At 50.1% G+C, this 17,730-nt stretch overlaps 2 protein-coding genes across 12 annotated transcripts in view; one reads left to right on the top strand and one right to left on the bottom strand.

Annotated features, from left to right (window-relative positions):
• Nacc1 (nucleus accumbens associated 1) overlaps window positions 1–6,637 on the bottom strand; it is an 18,335-nt gene extending 11,698 nt beyond the window's left edge. The window contains exon 1 of one of the 4 annotated variants that reach the window (XM_027406231.2): window positions 6,445–6,637. Coding sequence is in view for 2 of the 4 variants with exons in the window: in XM_027406229.2 (XP_027262030.1) it covers window positions 4,838–4,952 (115 nt within the window). In the remaining 2 variants the exon portion in view is untranslated. Of the gene's footprint in view, window positions 1–4,837; window positions 5,032–5,220; window positions 5,358–5,839; window positions 5,952–6,444 lie in introns of those variants that run through there. The other 3 variants (XM_027406230.2, XM_027406232.2, XM_027406229.2) reach the window with 3 other exon arrangements.
• Trmt1 (tRNA methyltransferase 1) lies at window positions 5,343–17,730 on the top strand. Of its 8 annotated transcripts, none has more exons than XM_027406225.2 (17): window positions 5,343–5,481; window positions 8,328–8,519; window positions 9,126–9,181; window positions 9,412–9,554; window positions 9,813–10,000; window positions 13,138–13,253; window positions 13,353–13,465; window positions 14,749–14,897; window positions 15,050–15,136; window positions 15,221–15,290; window positions 15,382–15,516; window positions 15,603–15,688; window positions 16,130–16,238; window positions 16,339–16,415; window positions 17,097–17,216; window positions 17,304–17,433; window positions 17,552–17,730. In XM_027406225.2, exons 2-17 carry the CDS (start codon window positions 8,377–8,379, stop codon window positions 17,705–17,707), a joined length of 1,878 nt encoding a protein of 625 aa, XP_027262026.1. In that variant the 5' UTR covers window positions 5,343–5,481; window positions 8,328–8,376; the 3' UTR covers window positions 17,708–17,730. The 8 variants fall into 8 exon arrangements, with proteins under 8 accessions (XP_027262026.1, XP_027262023.1, XP_027262028.1 ...); XM_027406222.2 differs by having other exon boundaries at window positions 8,242–8,519; XM_027406221.2 differs by lacking the exon at window positions 5,343–5,481 and adding an exon at window positions 7,454–8,058 and having other exon boundaries at window positions 8,242–8,519.

Below are 17,730 nucleotides of genomic sequence, written 5' to 3'. Positions count from 1 at the left end.
ATCCTGACCATGAAGTAGACAATGTTGAGGCAGTCACAACTGGAAATGCTAGTACCAAGCAGGAGCCTGGGATGGGCCAAGCTTCACCATCCAGAAAAGGTATCTGCTGGCTACCTGAAGGCCCTTACCACAGAGCCTCCAAAGGTGAGTCTGATCTGGTTTTCCTCCTGCCCACGCCCCTCCATCTTCTTCCTCCACCAGCATCTCCAGGAATGAGCATCTCTGTCTGCTACCTGTTCCTCCTTGCTTTAAATGGCCCCTGCTCCCTAGCTTTTGCCTGCAGCAGCTCCAGATCCTTACAGAGCTCAGCACTGTGCTGCCTGTCTTTGTGGCCAGCTCAGATCTTAAGCCTCTTCTTCTAAGTCACAGTGCACTCTGAGTGCCTTCAGACCCAAAACAACAGAGCAGAGGGAACAAAGTTCCTGAGGTGACAGGTGGAGCTAAGGGAGAATGGTTCCACTGTAGATGGGCCTTGCAGAGATGTACAAGAGACCATGCAGGACCATAGTACCAGCAAAGGCACACATGTTAACAAGACAACATATTAACTCTTGTTTGTTTTGAGACAGTCTTTGTACAAGTAGGTAGTCCAGCCTGGCCACGGATCCTGGCTGAGAGCAATTGCAGATCAAGTATGATGACTATTTCTCCCCATTTATCAATTAAGAAAACTGAGACTTAGTCCTAGCTACCTGGTAGGCTAAGGCAGGAGGACCACTTAAGCTAGTTCAAGGTTACATAGCAATGCTATGACAAAACAAACTAAGCAACAAAACTAAGACCTGCCTGGAGAACCACATCCCTTAAAACATAGAAGCCCCAATTCCCTTATATGACCGGGATAGTAGTAAATAGAAGGTAAACACATTCTCTGGTAGATTTTTTTCCTTTTTGGTTGTGCTGGGGATAGAACCTAGGACCTTTGCATACCAGACTAGCATTCCTTACTGAGCTACACCTCCAGTGCTTCTAGACCTCAAATCTCTAGATGGCTTCTAGCACCAAATCTAATAAAAATGCTACATAAGAGATGTTGAGTGGCTGGAGAGGTGGCTCAGAGGTTAAGGGCACTGGCTGCTCTTCCAGAGGCCCTGAGTTCAATTCCCAGCAACCACATGGTGGCTCACAACCATCTATAGTGGGATATGATGCCATCTTCTGGCATAAAGATGTACCTGCATATAGAGTACTCATATACATAAAATAAATAAATATTTAAAAAAAAAGAGAGATGTTGAAGAAGCCAGTTAGATGCAAGGTTAACGAGATGTCTCACTAGGTAAAGCTTGCCTCTAGAATAGTGACCTGAGTTTGATCCCTAGGACCCACATTGTAGAAGGAGAGAACTGACTCCCCAAAGTTGTCCTCTCATCTCCATGCCCTACCAAATAAATAGATTAAAATTTAATAAAAAAGTAAATACATAAATCAAATAGGCTAATTATATTCCCTACTAATCCCAGCATTTGGGAGGCTGAGGCAGGAGAATCATTAGTTTAAGATTGGTCTAGACTACGTATCTGTAGCTAGACCCTGTCTCAAACCTCTATTGTTGAGAGGATAAAGAGAAGAAACAAAAGTCCGTTCAGGGCAGGGGTTGCGGCTCAGTGGTAGAGTGCTTACCCAGCAGGCACAAGCTCTGGATTCCATCCTTAAAATCACAAAAACAAAGTCAGTGAAGTGTGTACATATTCAATGTAGACACAACACTGTTTCTGAATAGTTTTCAATTTATGGTTAAGTATGGAGATGTGGAACTTGCAAACAGAGATATTTCTGTAATCCACTAAGCTTAAATCTCTGACAGTGCTTGCCACTGGTAATGCAGAGTACTACTGGCTTGATATCAGTCTATAAAATGGATTAACACATGGGCTGGTGACATAGCTCAGTGGGTAAAGACACCTGCTGCTAAACCTAGCAACCTGAATTTGATCTCCAGAATCCACAAGGTGGAAAGAACCAACTCTCAAAAGTTATTGCCCCGAAGCCGGGTGTTGGTGGCGCACACCTTTAATCCCAGCACTCGGGAGGCAGAGGCAGAGGCAGGCAGGTGGATCTCTGTGAGTTCGAAACTAGCCTGGTCTAAAAGAGCTAGTTCCAGGACAGCCTCCAAAGCCACAGAGAAACCCTATCTCAAAAAACCAAAAAAAAAAAAAAAAAAAAAAAAAGTTACTGCCCCGAAAACAAACATGTTTTAAGGGGAAAAAAAGGGGTGGGTGAGACTAACAACAGAACCTAGCTGACATCAACACCACCAGCTATTATTGGTACTGTCTCCTGTGCACCTTCCTGTCTGTAAATGCTATTATCTTATGCCTTTCACTATTTCCTGGAACCTGTACTTTTGCAGGGATTACCCATCAGGCAGGAATCCCTAAGGGTTCCTCAGCACTTTCACATCCCAGCACAACACAGACATAGCACGCACAGACAACAGGAATCTCCCATACCACCCCCCAACCAGACACCAGGTAACCAAATCCACTTATAACAAGTTCCATCATAATGGTCACTCATCCTCATCTCTTCTGTTCTACTTAGAAAACACCAGGCACAACACATTAAGGCCCACAAGTTCTAACTTTTGCACCTCTGCTGAGGGCAGCATAAAGGAGAGCAGATAGGATGACAAGCACAATCCTTGGAGCACAAACTGTAACATGTTACTTCTGACCTGCCTGATTCTCTTTCCCAAGCCCACCTGTCCACAGGCAGGGTCAGTGCACTTCAGGGAAGACACTGTTAGCAACAGGCCACCATTGCAAGTTTCAGAGAAAAGGGTAATATTGAAGACAGGACTGCTTCGGCTTTTTCATGTGCCAGGTGATGAAAACTCACAGGGTTGGCTAGTCATGGGCCTGAATGAGCTCAAATACAGAGAGGCGTGCAGTATAACCCAGAGGTAGAAGCCCGAGTATGGAGGGGAAGGAATTCACAATGAGAGACACAACAAGGGGACAAACTGCCAAACAACTGCCCTAAGCTCTGCTCAGGTGTGCAGCTGGGCTAGGCAGGTGCTGTTTCACTAGCTCTGGCAATGAACCCTTGGGTTAGAGCTCATTGGCCAGCCTTCTAATGGGCCCTGTACAGCCCAAACACAGATTTCCAGAAAGCCCAGTTCATGAACCTGAGGTGGGTGGTGGTAGACAGATTAAAGAGACTCTGAATAGTCAGGAGATAGTGTTGCACGCCTTTAATCCCAGCACTTGGGAGGCAGAGGTGGATCTCAGTGAATTTGAGGTCAGCCTGGTCTACAGAGCAAGTTCCAGGACAGCCAGAACTGCAGAGAAACCCTGTCTTGAAAAAAAAAAAGTGTGTGTGTGTGTCGGGATGGGACTGGACTCTGGATATAAGTCAAGGGATCTGAACTGGGGTGCTAGGGAGACCCATGAGACCCTCTGACTGGGTTCTTCTTTCTTGTGGACAGCATGAAGGATTTCTGCCCCACACCAGGGTCATCTCTCACTCTACTCTCACAAAGACAAATGTTCTGGTAGCTCAGCAGGAGCCTGGCAAACACTCAATAAGAGCTTTAATGTGTTGTTCTCATCCAGAACACCCATCCCCAACCTAACTTCTTTCTTATTCAGATCATGGCCCTTCTTTAACTACCCAATGGAAATCTCTCTGCCCCCACACCACTGACCACCTCCTTGCCTTGCTAGATATACCATCTTCTTTAACAGGGCAGCCTAGTTGCTCTGTACCTCAGGAGACCATTGTCTAAGTTTGGTCACCATCTGAACAAGAATTGCCAGAGCCAACTCCTGCTGAATGTGTTACTCAGAGCTGCTTCTTCAGTTCCCAGGAGGGAATGGGCACAGAGCACTGAAATCAAGCTGTCCACTTTAGCCTGTCTGCCTGTTGTGCTTGCCTCAGGTTCTCACTGAAAAACAGATATGACCAGTTCACCTTCTGTTCTAGTTTCAGGTGGAGGTGTTGTCTGACCATTTCTGCCTCCATACTGCAAGGCCAACTAACTCCTACAAGTTCTGCATTCCAGCTGTGACTACTTGACACCATCTGTCCTCAAAACCCACCCCAGCTAAGGCCTGGGAGCAGTCAGTCTATGCCCCAGTAGCTTCCCCTGTTCAACCAGGTAGTAAACAGTCCCTCAACAGCCAAAGCACAAGACTGCAGCAGCAGCCGGTGGTGGGAATAAAGGCAGTTGTAAAGGCTCTGAGGTGATACCAGTCCAAGTAACAGACAGCTGGTGAGGCAGGAGGGGGGGTTTTTCCTGGGGACAGAGCTTTAAGGAGAGGAGCAGCAGCAAAGTAGAAAGAACAATGCAAGCACCAAGTTCTTTACATAGGCTGCTGGTCCAGTCCCCAGGCCCAACAGAACCAAGACATCAGGGCAGTATCAGGTGCTGGTGGTGGTGGTCAGGAAACTCCAAGGAGATGAGGGAAAGGGAGAAAAGTCATCATTAAACCCAGGACTGGCCGGCACCAGTCACCCAGAAGTTTGTGGTTCCTGCCTCTGGTGCTGCGGATGTCCAAAGTCACAGGGCAGCCTGTGTGTGATGGCTCATGCCCATATAATCTCGGCATCAGCATGCCGAGGCAAGAGGGCCATAGTTCAAGTCTAGCCTAGGCCACATAGTAAGTTCAAGGTCAGCCTGAGCTAGAGTAACACTGTCACTGCCCTCCCTAACCCAAGAGATACCTAAAACAACCCCCCCCACACACACACACAGCCCAGAAATGCACCGTTAACCTTGCAATCAGCCCTGAACTGTAACAGTCTGATTAGAAACCGAAGTAGGGAGAACACAGCCTAGGCAAGCAAAACAAAATCCCACTCCCAAACCACTAAGATCCACTTTTATAAGCACCTCCTATAGTCTGTGCCCCTGGGTCCCAGATGCGGAATGGAAGAGAAAATATGAGCAAGTCTCGACTGACGAAGCCCACATACTGTTCCTTGAACTCCAGGGAAACTTGATCCATCTGCAAAGGGGATTGATTAAGCCTCTCCAGGGAGCCCAGAAAAGGCCAGGTCCAAGAAGAGTCCACCAACAGGGAATCAGAACAGTAGGAATTTCTCTGCTGGTGCCCCAGGAGGGCCAATTTACTAGGCATAGGCCACAGTCTAGTCATATGACCAGGGACAAGCCCCGCCCTGAACCTCAGCTTCTCTCTCTGAAAAGAGAAAGCCTAAGACCCAGCGGTGGTGAGCAATCAATGAGCTTTCTCTCGGAGCAGCTTAACATACTACCTGGCTTAGAAGGAGCATCAAGGAGGGAGATGGGTTCTGGGATCAGGAGCTCCTAAGGCAAAAGTCAGGATGTGTAGGTGCCTGTTTGGTCTCAAAGATACAACAGAGCTTCAGGGGACATAGAATGAAGGTCCGAGCAGCAGGTGGGGCCTGGAAAGCTAGGAAGCACAGACAGGCTGTGAGGTCTCGTCTCTTAGACTTGAGCCCTCAGGTTCCGGCGCCAGAAGGCTGAGAACGAACACAGGACTCTAAAACACTCAGGTAAAGTCGCTGGGCCGTCTCCAAGCAGGGTGGGCGGGGTGGGGGTGGGGTGAACAGGGGCCACCCATTTGGAAAACACGATGTTTGAGCTAGGAATCCGGTGCAGCCCCCGCAAACTCCCACCCACCCGCTGGCGGGCCCCAGCTAGCTGTTGGCTTAGGCTTCAGAGAAGAGGCGTGCGAAAGAGGAAAGCCCCAGGTTCTGACCCTGAGCAAACACTTGGGGAATTGGGGGGGGGGGCAGATCCCTTAGGTCACATTAGTTCTCCCTCACCTGCCCCCACATCCCCACCAGCCTAGCCCATAGGCCCTGCACCTCCTCCAAACTCCCAACACTCCGTCGTAGTCCCCAGCCTTACCTGATGCCCCCCGGATGTCGCTTACCCCCATATCTCTGAGTCCTGACCTCGCGTGACCCCCTGCAAACATCCCTGGGATCTCCAATCCGCCCCCACTCGAGCAGGCTCCGCCCACACCCACCGAGTCCTACTTCCCGGGCTTTTCCTTGCTGCCGCTCAAGGCCTGTAACCTGACCCACACACTCCCTCCCCTGTGCTCCCAACCTGCAGGCTCCCGCAGTCCCGGTCCCCTCTAGGCCCTTTCCCTCAGGCGGTGCCGCCGCCAGCCTGAGGCCTCCCCTCCCCCTCCGGCCTCGCCCGCCGCCTCCTCACAATTACCCCCTCCGGCCCTGCGACTTCCAGGAGCCCTCGACCAGCGCCTCCCTGGGGCCGCCCTCAAGCCCCGCAGGCCAGGCCCGGGGCTGGACGCTATAGGCCGCCAGCCCAGGCCCGGCCACCTCAACCTCGCCCTCCCGCCGCTGTCAGCATCGCGGACTCGGCTTCTCGCTCCCAGCCGGGCGCTCCGAGGCCTCCCCTCTCGGCCCTCGGCCGGAACCTCGGATGTCCTCGGGCCGCCCCGGCGGGAGGAGGCCGGAATTAGTTAGGCCTGGGGCGGGCCATCTCACCTGCGCTGTGGCCGCGCTCCGGGGCCTCCCGGCGGGCTCCGCAGCGGCAGCTGGGGCCGGGCCTGGGCCCGGGGCGCGCCCCCCTGCGCCTCGGCCTCGGCCTCCGCCTCTGCGGCCTCCGCGGCCTCCGCCTCAGCAGCAGTGGTAGCCGCGGCGGCCATTCATTGTGGGCCAGGCCGCCCCAGCCGAGCGCCGAGGAAGCGCACGGCGCAGCCGGCAGGGAGGAAACGGCCTCGGCCCCGCCCCTTAGGCAAGCTTAGCTGCACTCCGAGCGCTATAGTTCTCACCGGCTTCTTCCTTCAGGGTCTCTGTTCTGTAGACTGTCTAGTTAGTTGCGTGACTATGGGACAGGTTGCTCTGCTTCCTGTAAAAGGAAAACAATAACGACTTTTGTTGTTCCGGACACAACAAAAATTTCTCTTTATGGAAATGAGATTTCATGGAACTGAGGAAACTTGCTCTAGATCATACACAGGGAAGTGACTGAATGCTAAGATTTTAAACCTAGGCTCAAAAGGTCAACAAAGCTAAGACGTAGGGTGCTTACGCGATGTCAAGTTCTGTTAGCATTTTGCCCTAACTCGGATCATTATGTTTCATGACGTTAAAGCAGCCTGACTGCTTTTCGGATGGGGACTGGGGAGAATACTCAGCTCAGCGAGTGAGAGTGTGTAGTGCCCGGCAGTACAGAGTTCAGTTCCCAGCACCCACGGCAGGGAGCTCACATCGGTTGCCTCTGACTGCAGTTCCAGAGGATCCACCACTTCCTTAGTCTTTGGGGAATTGCACACAAGCACAAATGCCCTCACACATGCACAGAGGTAAGAATACAGTCTAAACCAAAGCAAGTCCTGCCGGGCCTGGTAGTTAGTGAGTTCGAAGCTGCCCTGGGCTACACAGTGAGTTCCAGAACTAACAGAGTACTAAGAGTACCCTATTGAGAGAGAGAGAGAGAGAGAGAGAGAGAGAGAGAGAGAGAGAGAGATTGCAAGAGAGAGATTGCAAGGCGAGCTGGTACAGCTCCCATCCCGGATGGCCACATTGTCCTGCCTTCATACATGAGGCCAGACTCTGAGGGTTTACTGTCTAAGTAGCTCCTCTGCACACTTTACAGGCATTCGGTCTTTGAATCTTTGCTCTTTCTTGGAAGCTAAGATTCTTATTTACAGGTAAGGGAAATGAGGGCCTTACATTTTAAGTAACTTGCCCAGAGTATGTGGTGGGACTGAGATTCAAAGCCAGAGAATCCTATTCCAGAGCCTGAGTTAACCTGCAAGGTGCACACAGGAGACAGCTAAAGGTGCCAAGTTTCTTCGTTTTTGTTGTTGTTGTTGTTGAGGTTTTTTTGGGGGGATCCTGAAATAAACAGCACTAAAATTCCCTTTGAGAAGAATTGCACTTTTGAAAACTACCCATGTAGCAAACTCGGTGCGCGCCCTTTCTTGTTAGAATATTGATCCTGGTCGCTCACCGTGAGTAGTATCGCTAATTGGTCAGTTACTGTCATGTGACGGCCCGCCCTCCTCGCCAACATGGCGGCTCCCAGGTCCTAATGCGCGAAGCGTGCGCAGCGACTTGTTGGATCCTGTGAGCAGAGAGGTGAAGCGTGTCCGGGTATGTGTGGGTGGGTGGATCTGCGCCGCTGGCCTCAGGCTCTGCTGGGTCCACTGCCTTTGGAAGCGCAGGCCTGATCAAGGCCACGGGGTTTTAGTTACTACTTTATAGATGTGTAGTGTACCCCTGCCCCAAATGCGGCACTCTGACCTCCCTGTGCCCTCCCCCTGCCCTGGAAAACAGCCGGAGGATTGAAGTCCGTGGATGCCCCACGCGAGGACGGTTCTATGGTTAAGCCGCCCTCTCCGTCTGGCCCGCATTCTCTGTAGAGCTCAGTTCACGCAACATAAGGCCCAGGGGCCGCCCTCTCCGCCCGCGATGGAGAACGGCGCACGGCCCTGCGAAGAGCGCCCACCCTCGGCTCTGGCGGCGACTGTCACCGAGGGCGCCGCCAAGATCGTCTTCCCCAACGCCAACGAGGTTTTCTACAACCCGGTGCAGGAGTTTAACCGGGACCTGACGTGAGCAAGGCTCAGGGGTCAGCTTGGCCAAGGGGAGTGGTTCAGTGAGGTAGAAGATGTTAGGGAAATATCGGCCTGGGACGCGTGCTACTCGAAGAGATAGATGAGTTGTTAAGGAGGAGTCAGCTTTAATGGAAGGCCAGCATCTTGAAAGATGAAAGGAGATGGGGGGCGGTATTGTTAAGGGGCAGGGTTATACATTCTAGTGTTCTTGGGCATTTAAGGCCCCTGTCTTCCCCCTTGCCCTTTTCTTTACAACTCTGTGGTGGACTTGAACTACCAAGAGCCGGTTCCTGTAGCATTCCCAAACTTTGTTACTTTTCTGCAAGTCAAATTTCACACCAATTTACATGCTTTGAATTAAGGACTGAGGGCGGACCTTCAACAGGTCACCATTAGCTTTTCTGGGTTGAACAATATAAAGATAAAATAGTTAACATCTTAGCCCTTGAGGTGGGGTTTCTCTTTTAGAATTTGGTGCAGCAGGGAGAGGACTTTATGCACTAGGGAGGGACAACAACCTTTTAAGAATGTCAAATGGAAAACATCAGACCTTGAAACAAAGAGTTTGCAAGTTGACTACCCCTCCCCCATCCCCTTCTCCAGATGTGCTGTGATCACTGAATTTGCTCGAATTCATCTTGGGACCAAGGGAATACAGAGTAAGTGGAGGTTCTGGCCTGGGGTCGGGGAGTGGCACATAAAGTTCATTTCCCACTCCACTCCACTTTCTTTGGACTCCTGAAAGGCTCCAGGCTCCTTCTGCCTTTCTCTTGGGGTTTGGGGAAAGACTTTATTGCGTGTATTGTCAGGATTTTGACAATTTGAAAGTTAGGTGACATTTCTTAAAAGGAGCATTGATAGCCTCTGGTTTTTGCCTGGGTGACTGCAGTCAAGGTGCCAAGAGAGAAGGACTTGCAGAAAGTGTCTGAGAACTTGTCTGAGCAAGAGGAGGAAAAGGCTGAACAGAAAGAGACTGAAAACCTGGCCCCAAGAGAGCAGACTCGGACAGCTGCAGTTGGTGAGATCTGTGAGGTAGGACTGAGGAAGAGGTGGCAGCTTGGGGGTCTGGGTGATAGGAAGGAGCTGAGGAGCTATAGAGGGCAGTTGTGGGAGATCCATGAGGGCCCAGAAGAAAGATGGAGACCTGAGCGTCAGCCAGCAAGCTGGCTCCCTGCTAAAGCACAAGCCAAGAAAGCCTGAGACCTGAGTTTGATCCCCAGAGTCCATGGTAGAAGGAGAGAACTGACTCACTAAAGAGAAGTAAGATACATCTTTGCTGACTTCCAACAGGAAGGTCTGCGAGTGCTGGAAGGCCTGGCAGCCTCCGGACTACGCTCCATCCGATTTGCCCTAGAGGTTCCTGGCCTCCAGTGTGTGGTTGCCAATGATGCTTCTGCCCGGGCTGTAGAGCTTATAGACAGAAACGTGCAGCTCAATGGTGTGGCACATCTTGTACAGCCCAACCAGGCAGATGCCCGGTATGTTGTCATTGTGGGGTGGTGGTGAAGATGGAACCCAGGGCTTCACCCATGCTAAGCAATAACCCAGTAGGTGCTAGTCAGGCCTGTCCAGAGCCTGCAACTTACACCTGGAATGGGGCTCCCTGGAAACAACCCCAGCCCTGTTTAGCCTCCAAGTATGACCCTGGGTGGGTTAGCCTCTTTGAACTCCCTTCCCTTGTTTCTAAAAGAATAGTGATTTTTACAGGGGCTATACACTCTATTTTTTTTTTTAATTTTTATTTTATTTGTCTGTGTTTGAAAAAGCACCAGTAGGTTCTCAGGCTTGTGTTGGAAATGTTTGTACCCACTCAGCCATCTGGATGGTGGTCTTCTGAGCCTGTCGTGTAGCAGAAATATATAGTCCAGGACTGGCTTTGTAACTGAAGATGACCTTGAACCTTTTATAATTTTTTAAAATGATGTACTTCACTATATATATATATATATATATATATATATATATATATGAATATATATATGAATTCATATATATATATGAATGAGTATTTAGCCTATGAATGTGTGCCTGGTGCCCTCCAAGATCAGAAGAGGGTGTCAGACACCCCTGGAAAGGGAATTGCAGTTAGTTGTGAGCTGTGTGGGTGCTAGGAGATGAACTCGGGTGTTCTGCAGGATCAACAGGTGCTCTTAACCAGTGAGCTAATTCTCTGGCCCTTCTCACATTTTAAAATTACATTTATTTATTTATCTATTTGTTTAGGGGTGTGTGTGTATACAATTTACAGGGGTCATTTCTGTCTCTCCATATGTGGGTCCAGGGATAAAACTCTGGTCCTAGGTGGTCCTGACCTTATGTACCCTGGCTGGCCCGAAACTTTGTGGTCTGCCTCCCAAGTGCTGGGATTACTACCACCCCGGCTCTGGCTATGAACTTGTAATATTTGAGTCTTTACTTCAGTGCTAGGATGACAGGTGCGCATTACCACACCTGGTTCATTTAGTGATGGGGATCAGATGGAGCCTAGAGCCAGGTAAGCACTCTGCCAAGGGAACCTCATCCCTAGCACGCAAAGCCCCCTTGGGTGAGATGCCTTCTCATGCAGTTCATGCTGGTCTCTAGTTAACTGTGTAATGTGACCTTGAATTCCGGATCTCCTGCCTCCACCTTTGTGCTAGGATTACAGGCTTGATTTGCCGCATTCTTGGTTTTTTATTTTTTTGAAACAGGGTCTCACTTTGTAGCCCCAATGGCTAAAAGTCATAGAGATTCAGTTGCTTCTGTCTTCCTTGTTCTGGGGTTAAAGGTATGAGTTACCACACAGGCCCATAGCAGGATTCTTATAATAGAAATGTGTTGCCCAAGGGTTTAAAAAGCCAGGTATGACCAGGTGTTGGTGGCCCACACCTTTAGTCCCAGCACTCGGGAGGCAGGGGCAGAGGGTTGTCTGTGAGTTTGAGGCCAGCCTGGTCTACAGAGCCAGTTCCAGGACAGGCTCCAAAGCTACACAGAGAAACCCTGTCTTGATAAAAAACAACAAACAAACAAAAAACAGTAAGGGTTGCCTTGCGGTGGTGGTGCACACCTTTAATCCCAGCACTCGGGAAGCAGAGGCAGGTGGATCTCTGTGAGTTCGAGACCAGCCTGGTCTACAAGAGCTAGTTCCAGGACAGCCTCCAAAGCCACAGAGAAGCCCTGTTTCAGAAAACCAAAACAACAAAAAACCAAAACAAAACAGTATGGGTGTACTGCTGGGCTTCATAATTTACTTTTGTCAAGAGAACATTGTGGCATATACTCACACAAGTGAAGATTGTTATGTCAATGGGTAGTACGGGGGAGAGAGTTCAGCCGTTAAAAGCACTGCCTGCTCATCCAGAGGACCTGGTTCTGTTCCCAGCAATATCAAGGTAGCCCCAGAGGTCTAACTCCCCTCTGTGTCCTCCAACGACACCAAACATGTAAATGATGCACAGGCATTCATGCAGATAAAACACCTGTACATTATTAAAAAATAAATGATTTTTTTTTTCAAAAAATACCACCCGGTAAGAGAAACTAATTGCTGTTGGTTGATCTGGCCTTCAGGTCAGGGTTTTTTTTTCAGCTCCCTGGAATTTACAAGTGTATGTATCACTGAAACTGGTTCTATTCAATAGAATTTTTGCTGCTATTGGCTTGCATGAGGCATGGTCTCAGTTTCCCAGGCTGACCTTGAACTTGGAATTTTCCTGCCTCAGCCTCACAGTTATGGCTACACTACTAGGCCTGGCACAGACCCAAGTTCTTGCTACTCATTCATTCATTCATTATTTAGTTTGTGTGTGGTCATATGTATATTATATCAGGCAAGTAGTGGTCAGAGAACAACTTGTGGGAGGCAGTTCCTTTCCACATCGTGGGATATGTTGATCAAACTTGGTTTGTCCAACTCGGTGATAGGTGTCATTGTTTGCTGAGCCATCTAAATTTTTGATTCTGTGTGTGTGTGAGAGACCTGTGAGCACAGGTATCTGAAGAGGTCAGAACAGGGTGTGCAAGGTCACCATGCTGAGTAACCTCAGCATGGGTGCTGAGAACAAACTCGAGTCTTCTATAAAAGCAGCTTTCTCTCTTAGCTACTGAGCCATATCACCAGCCCCTACAGCATATTTTCTTTATGGCTACAAGAGACAAGGGACTGTCCTTCATATTGTCTGTTATTTGTCAGGGTTATAGGTGGGGAGACTGAGACCTGTGTAAAACAGAAAAATCTTTTGGTTAACAAATGGCCAAAGGAAGCCAGGTATAGTTTTGAATGCTTTTAATCCCAGTATTAAAGAGAGGGAGAGGCAGGTGGATCTCTGCGAGTTTGAGGCTAGCCTGGTCTACATAGAGAGTCCAGGACAGCCAGAACTACATAGTAAGACCCTGTCTCAAATAAAATAAAACCAAACAAACAAGAAAATGACTAAAGGGGCTGGAGTTTAGCTTAGCATTAGAACACTTGCCTAGCATGCATGAGACTCTGGGTTCCATCCCTATGGCTAAAAAATATAAAGAAAACCCCAAATGGCTAAGCTGGCCTCAAATTGAAGGCCAGAATCACTGTGCCATAGGGGATAGGGCAGGGGCTTGGTTTAAGAGGCTGAGAACCTGGATCCCTCACATCTAGGATGCTGATGTACCAACACCAGAAGGCATCTGAGCGTTTTGATGTCATTGACCTGGACCCCTATGGCAGCCCCGCCCCCTTCCTGGATGCAGCAGTGCAGGCTGTGAATGATGGAGGTGAGGCTAGCCCATAGTATCTAGAATGCCCAAACAGGTGTAGGGTCAGGGTGTTTGGAGGATCATCACTGCTCCTCCCCTCCCCTCCTTTCCCCACAGGACTTCTGTGTGTCACCTGCACGGACATGGCGGTATTGGCAGGCAACAACGGAGAGACGTGCTACAGCAAGTATGGGGCCATGGCCCTCAAGAGCCGGGCCTGCCATGAAATGGTGAGAATCCCCCCAAGCCATCCAGGGGGTTGGGGAACAGGCTGTGAGCATTCCTACCCTGGTCCTCCTAGCATACTTTCCTATACTGATGACCTGCTCAGTGCCCTGGGATGGCCAGGACTGGTCTATCACAAGCTGTGATATGACTGGCAAGCAGATCCTTAACATCCTTTAAGGCAGGGGTGGTAAGGTAATCACTTCTTCCTTCTAGCGTTCTATAGTATAACCTTAAAAAATGTTTTTTTGTTAGGTATGGTAGTGTACGCCAACACTTGAGAGGCAGAGACATGTGGATCTCTTGTGAGACCAGCCTGGTCTAAATAGAAAGTTCCAGGACAGCCAAGGCTACATAGTGAAACCTTGTCTCAAAAAAAAGTTATGTGATATATATTACATACAAATACACACACACATACTTTATTTTTTTGTTGGGGAGTCTTGTGTGCCATAGTGAACACATGCAAGTCAGGATAGCATCCTAAAGTCCATTATTTTCTTTCACCATTTGGGTCCTTATCAGTCTTGGTGGCAGGTTCTTTACCCACTGAGCCATCTTGCCGTCCCAAAATGAGGATACTAATTATCTCCAGCAGGGATCCTCCTGCAGCTACTTCTCAGGTGCTGAATTACAGGTATAACACTCAGAATGAAACTAGGTTTTCATGTTGTGCCTGGAAATGGGCCTTGTGCATACAAGATGCTCTACCACTAAGCTGCTGAGAGGTTTGAGACAGGCTCTTGTGTAGCCTAAACTGGCCTTGAACTTGCTATGTAGCTGAAGATAACCTTAAACTTCAGATCCTCCCACCTCCACCTCCCAAATGTTCTAATCCTGGCATAGTTGGTGACTCTGACTTTTCTGGGCCTTAGTTTTGCATCTTCAGAACAGGGGTGGTCATGGCACCTACCTGTGTCGGTACTATGGGAAAGTAAATGGTGGGGGGAGGCAAAGGTGACATTCTGTCCTTATTCCATACGGTCCCTTGCTGTCTCTTGTGAGCCTGTACAGTGCCACCACCTTTTTCATGTCAGAGGCTCGAAGCTGCCCCTGATAACACTTCCATTGTCTATAGTGAAGGCATACTCTCAGCTCCTGGGTAGGTTCAAGTCACCTGTGCAGCCTGCAGCCAGATATAGTACCTGCTACCAGCCGCAGAAACCATGGAGGACCTGAGGAAGAGAAAACACTGTTTGCCAGTCTCACACAGCCAGGAAACATGAGCTTAAACTCAACCATTTCCAAGCTTGTTCTTCCTAGTGCTAATGTTCACCCCTGCCACCAGGCCCTCAGAATTGTGCTGCATAGCCTGGACCTGCATGCCAACTGCTACCAGCGCTTCGTGGTACCGCTGCTTAGCATCAGTGCCGACTTCTATGTACGGGTTTTTGTGCGCATTTTCACAGGCCAGGCCAAGGTTAAGTCCTCAGCCAGGTAAGCCCATAGAGGGGACCTGATGAATTAATGGAGGAGCTAAGTCTTGCCCTAGGGGACCTTGGTGTCTGAAATGACACTGTTGATCTGAGGGAAAAGTTGAGATGTAGTAACCACATCAGGAACTCATGGCCTCTCCTGGGTTTCTATAGCAAGCAGGCCCTGGTGTTCCAGTGTGTGGGTTGTGGAGCCTTCTACCTGCAACGCCTTGGCAAAGCGTCGAGAGACCCTGGTGGCAGGTGAACAAAGGTGTTTTGGATTGGAAGGATGTCCTAGGTCCCCTCTCTTCCAGCAGCTTCTCCTCAAACTGCCTCTTCTTACAGGACCAAGTTCTCTGCAGCCTGTGGTCCTCCAGTGACCCCTGAGTGTGAACACTGTGGACAGCGACACCAGGTGGGCCCAGGTCAGAGAAAGGCAGCGGGCCCAGGGCCCCAGAGCTCGTGCATTTATTCCCCTTGCTCGTCTGTATCCTGTGTGTTCACAGCTTGGAGGCCCCATATGGGCAGACCCCATCCATGACCTGGACTTTGTGGGCCGAGTTCTTGAGGCAGTGACCACTAATCCTGGCCGCTTCCACACCTCCAAGCGAATCCAAGGTGTCCTGAGTGTTGTTACTGAGGTATGAACTAGATGTACACAGGGAGGGGACCCCTGTGTGCTCACCTTCCTGCCAGCACTCCATGCTAGTCTACCCTTACCTCTCAGGAACTTCCCGACGTCCCTCTCTACTACACACTGGACCAACTGAGCAGCACCATCCACTGCAACACACCCAGCCTTCTGCAGCTTCGGTGAGGGCCTTTGGGGGCAGCGTGGACCATCAGAGTCTAGTGTGTGCCTAGGGCAGAGCTGAGAGGACATGAACCCTCCAGTAGGTGCTTTGCTTTTTAGTTTTTATGGATGTGTGTTTTGCCTATGGATGTGTATAAGTACACCATGTGCATGCAGTGCCTAAGGAGGCCAGAAGAGGGTGTCAGATTCCCAAGCCTGACTGGAGTTAGAGGATTGTGCGCTGTGATATGGATACTAGGTTCCAAATCCAGGTCCTTTGCAAGAGCTGCAAGTGCTCTTAACCACCGAGACATCTCTCCTGCCTCCAGCTGACGGTTTTGATGCCACAGTCACTACATGTTTTTCCTGTTAAAAAAAAACAAACAAAAAACAGACAGACATGCCATGCCACGTGACCTGCTTTGGGCTCTAGCCACCCCTTGTGGTCTCTGTTCATCCAGGTCAGCTCTTCTGCACGCTGGCTTCCGAGTCTCTCTCTCCCATGCTTGTAAGAATGCAGTGAAGACAGATGCTCCCCCACTAGCCCTCTGGGACATCATGCGTTGCTGGGTGAGGGCAGTTGACCCCTTGATTCAAGGCAGGAGGGCAAGGAAGGGATGGTGACTTGGGTGCACCTCAGGTCTAACATCTCTTTGACCTCTGTCCCCAGGAGAAGGAGTGTCCAGTGAAACGGGAGCGGCTGTCAGAAAGCAGCCCAGCATTCCGAATTCTGGCTGTGGAGCCCAGGTATGGACAGACTGCCCTACAGGCACATGTATACAGAAGTCAGACACTATTAAGGGAAATCCAGAATCACTGTTGTACTTTCTGTCCTTATCCTGTGCCCTTCCTACTCTATTTGTACCGTCTGTTCTTCAGCCATACATACCTGTGAGTGTCTGGGTCAGAGGACAGAGCATAGATCTTCCTTGGCTGGCTCTTTCCTTATAGCAGCCTGAACCCAGCATACAGTCTGTCCCGCCTGGGGCTTTGCCTGGGCCCTTCCCTGTCACTTCAGAGAAGCCTTGGGGACTGGGCCACCCTGTCAAGCATTGTATCCTGACTTAGAGCTTTTACCAAAACAGTCACTGAGTGGCATGTTCTGACACAGTATGATTTTATTATTTTTATTTCTTTGAGGTGCTAGGGATGGAACCTAGAACCTTATGCATGCTGGGCAAGCTCTCTACCTGGGTCATACCCCTAGCCCTAGTTACTTCTGATTTGTCTTGTTTGTCTGTAAAACCAGCTCCACAGGACAGATCCAGGCCACTTGGTCAGAAATTCACTAGGAAATTCAGGTGTTACAATGGAAGAACTCTGAGCTTGGTAGACCTGTGGTCTTGCTGCCTCAGGGTGGGCAGGTTCCGGGGCTGTCTGTGTTCGCCCTGCATGGCTGCTACCTCCAGCCTCCGCCCGTTTCTACAGGCTGAAGGCCAACTTCAACATCCGGGGAGACGCCAATCCCAGCTCGCGCCAGCAAGGACTCAAGCGCTTCCAGGCCAATCCAGAAGCCAACTGGGGTCCCCGGCCCCGTGCCCGGCCAGGGTAAGTGGTGATGCTGCAGAGGTGGGGCTTGGCTAGGGCCAGTTTGGGTAAAGACGAAATAGGATACCAGCCCTTGTCTCTGCACAGGGGCAAGGCAGCAAGTAAGGATCTGGAGGAGAGGCGGAGGCTGCTACAAAATAAACGGAAGGAGCCAGCTGAGGACCCAGCCCAGAGGGCAGCTCGCCTCAAGACATTTCCTTGCAAACGATTCAAGGAGGTGATTCTCTTCTTCCACCCTCCTGGCCACCGAGCCAAAGGACAGGCTGACTAGCACAGAAAGAAACCCAGCCGTGTGCTCACAGCCTGGTGCTTTACACCCTCCATTTTCCCCCTAGGGTACTTGTCAGCGAGGGGACCAGTGCTGTTACTCACACAGCCCTGCTACGCCTGTGGCTGATACTCCCCTCATGGACTGTCCAGAGACCATCACCGATATCTCCCCCAGACCAGAGGCTGCTGATGGAGGCCCTGCTGGGTCAGGTGTGGACTGAAACAATAAAGAGATATCACTTTC

This window comes from Cricetulus griseus, chromosome 3 (assembly GCF_003668045.3).
Source record: "Cricetulus griseus strain 17A/GY chromosome 3, alternate assembly CriGri-PICRH-1.0, whole genome shotgun sequence".
In the NCBI taxonomy this organism is placed as follows: Eukaryota; Metazoa; Chordata; class Mammalia; order Rodentia; family Cricetidae; genus Cricetulus; species Cricetulus griseus.
This window is presented reverse-complemented; position numbering and strand designations above follow the sequence as displayed.

Bases quoted from the DNA above. Each gene is read 5' to 3' on its own strand.
- Trmt1 (XM_027406222.2), top strand. From the start codon at position 8,263: ATGCCCCACGCGAGGACGGTTCTATGGTTAAGCCGCCCTCTCCGTCTG. The intron at 10,001-13,137 runs GTATGTTGTCAT...CCTCACATCTAG, and splicing joins CCCAACCAGGCAGATGCCCG to GATGCTGATGTACCAACACC. The intron at 14,898-15,049 runs GTAAGCCCATAG...GGGTTTCTATAG, and splicing joins AAGGTTAAGTCCTCAGCCAG to CAAGCAGGCCCTGGTGTTCC.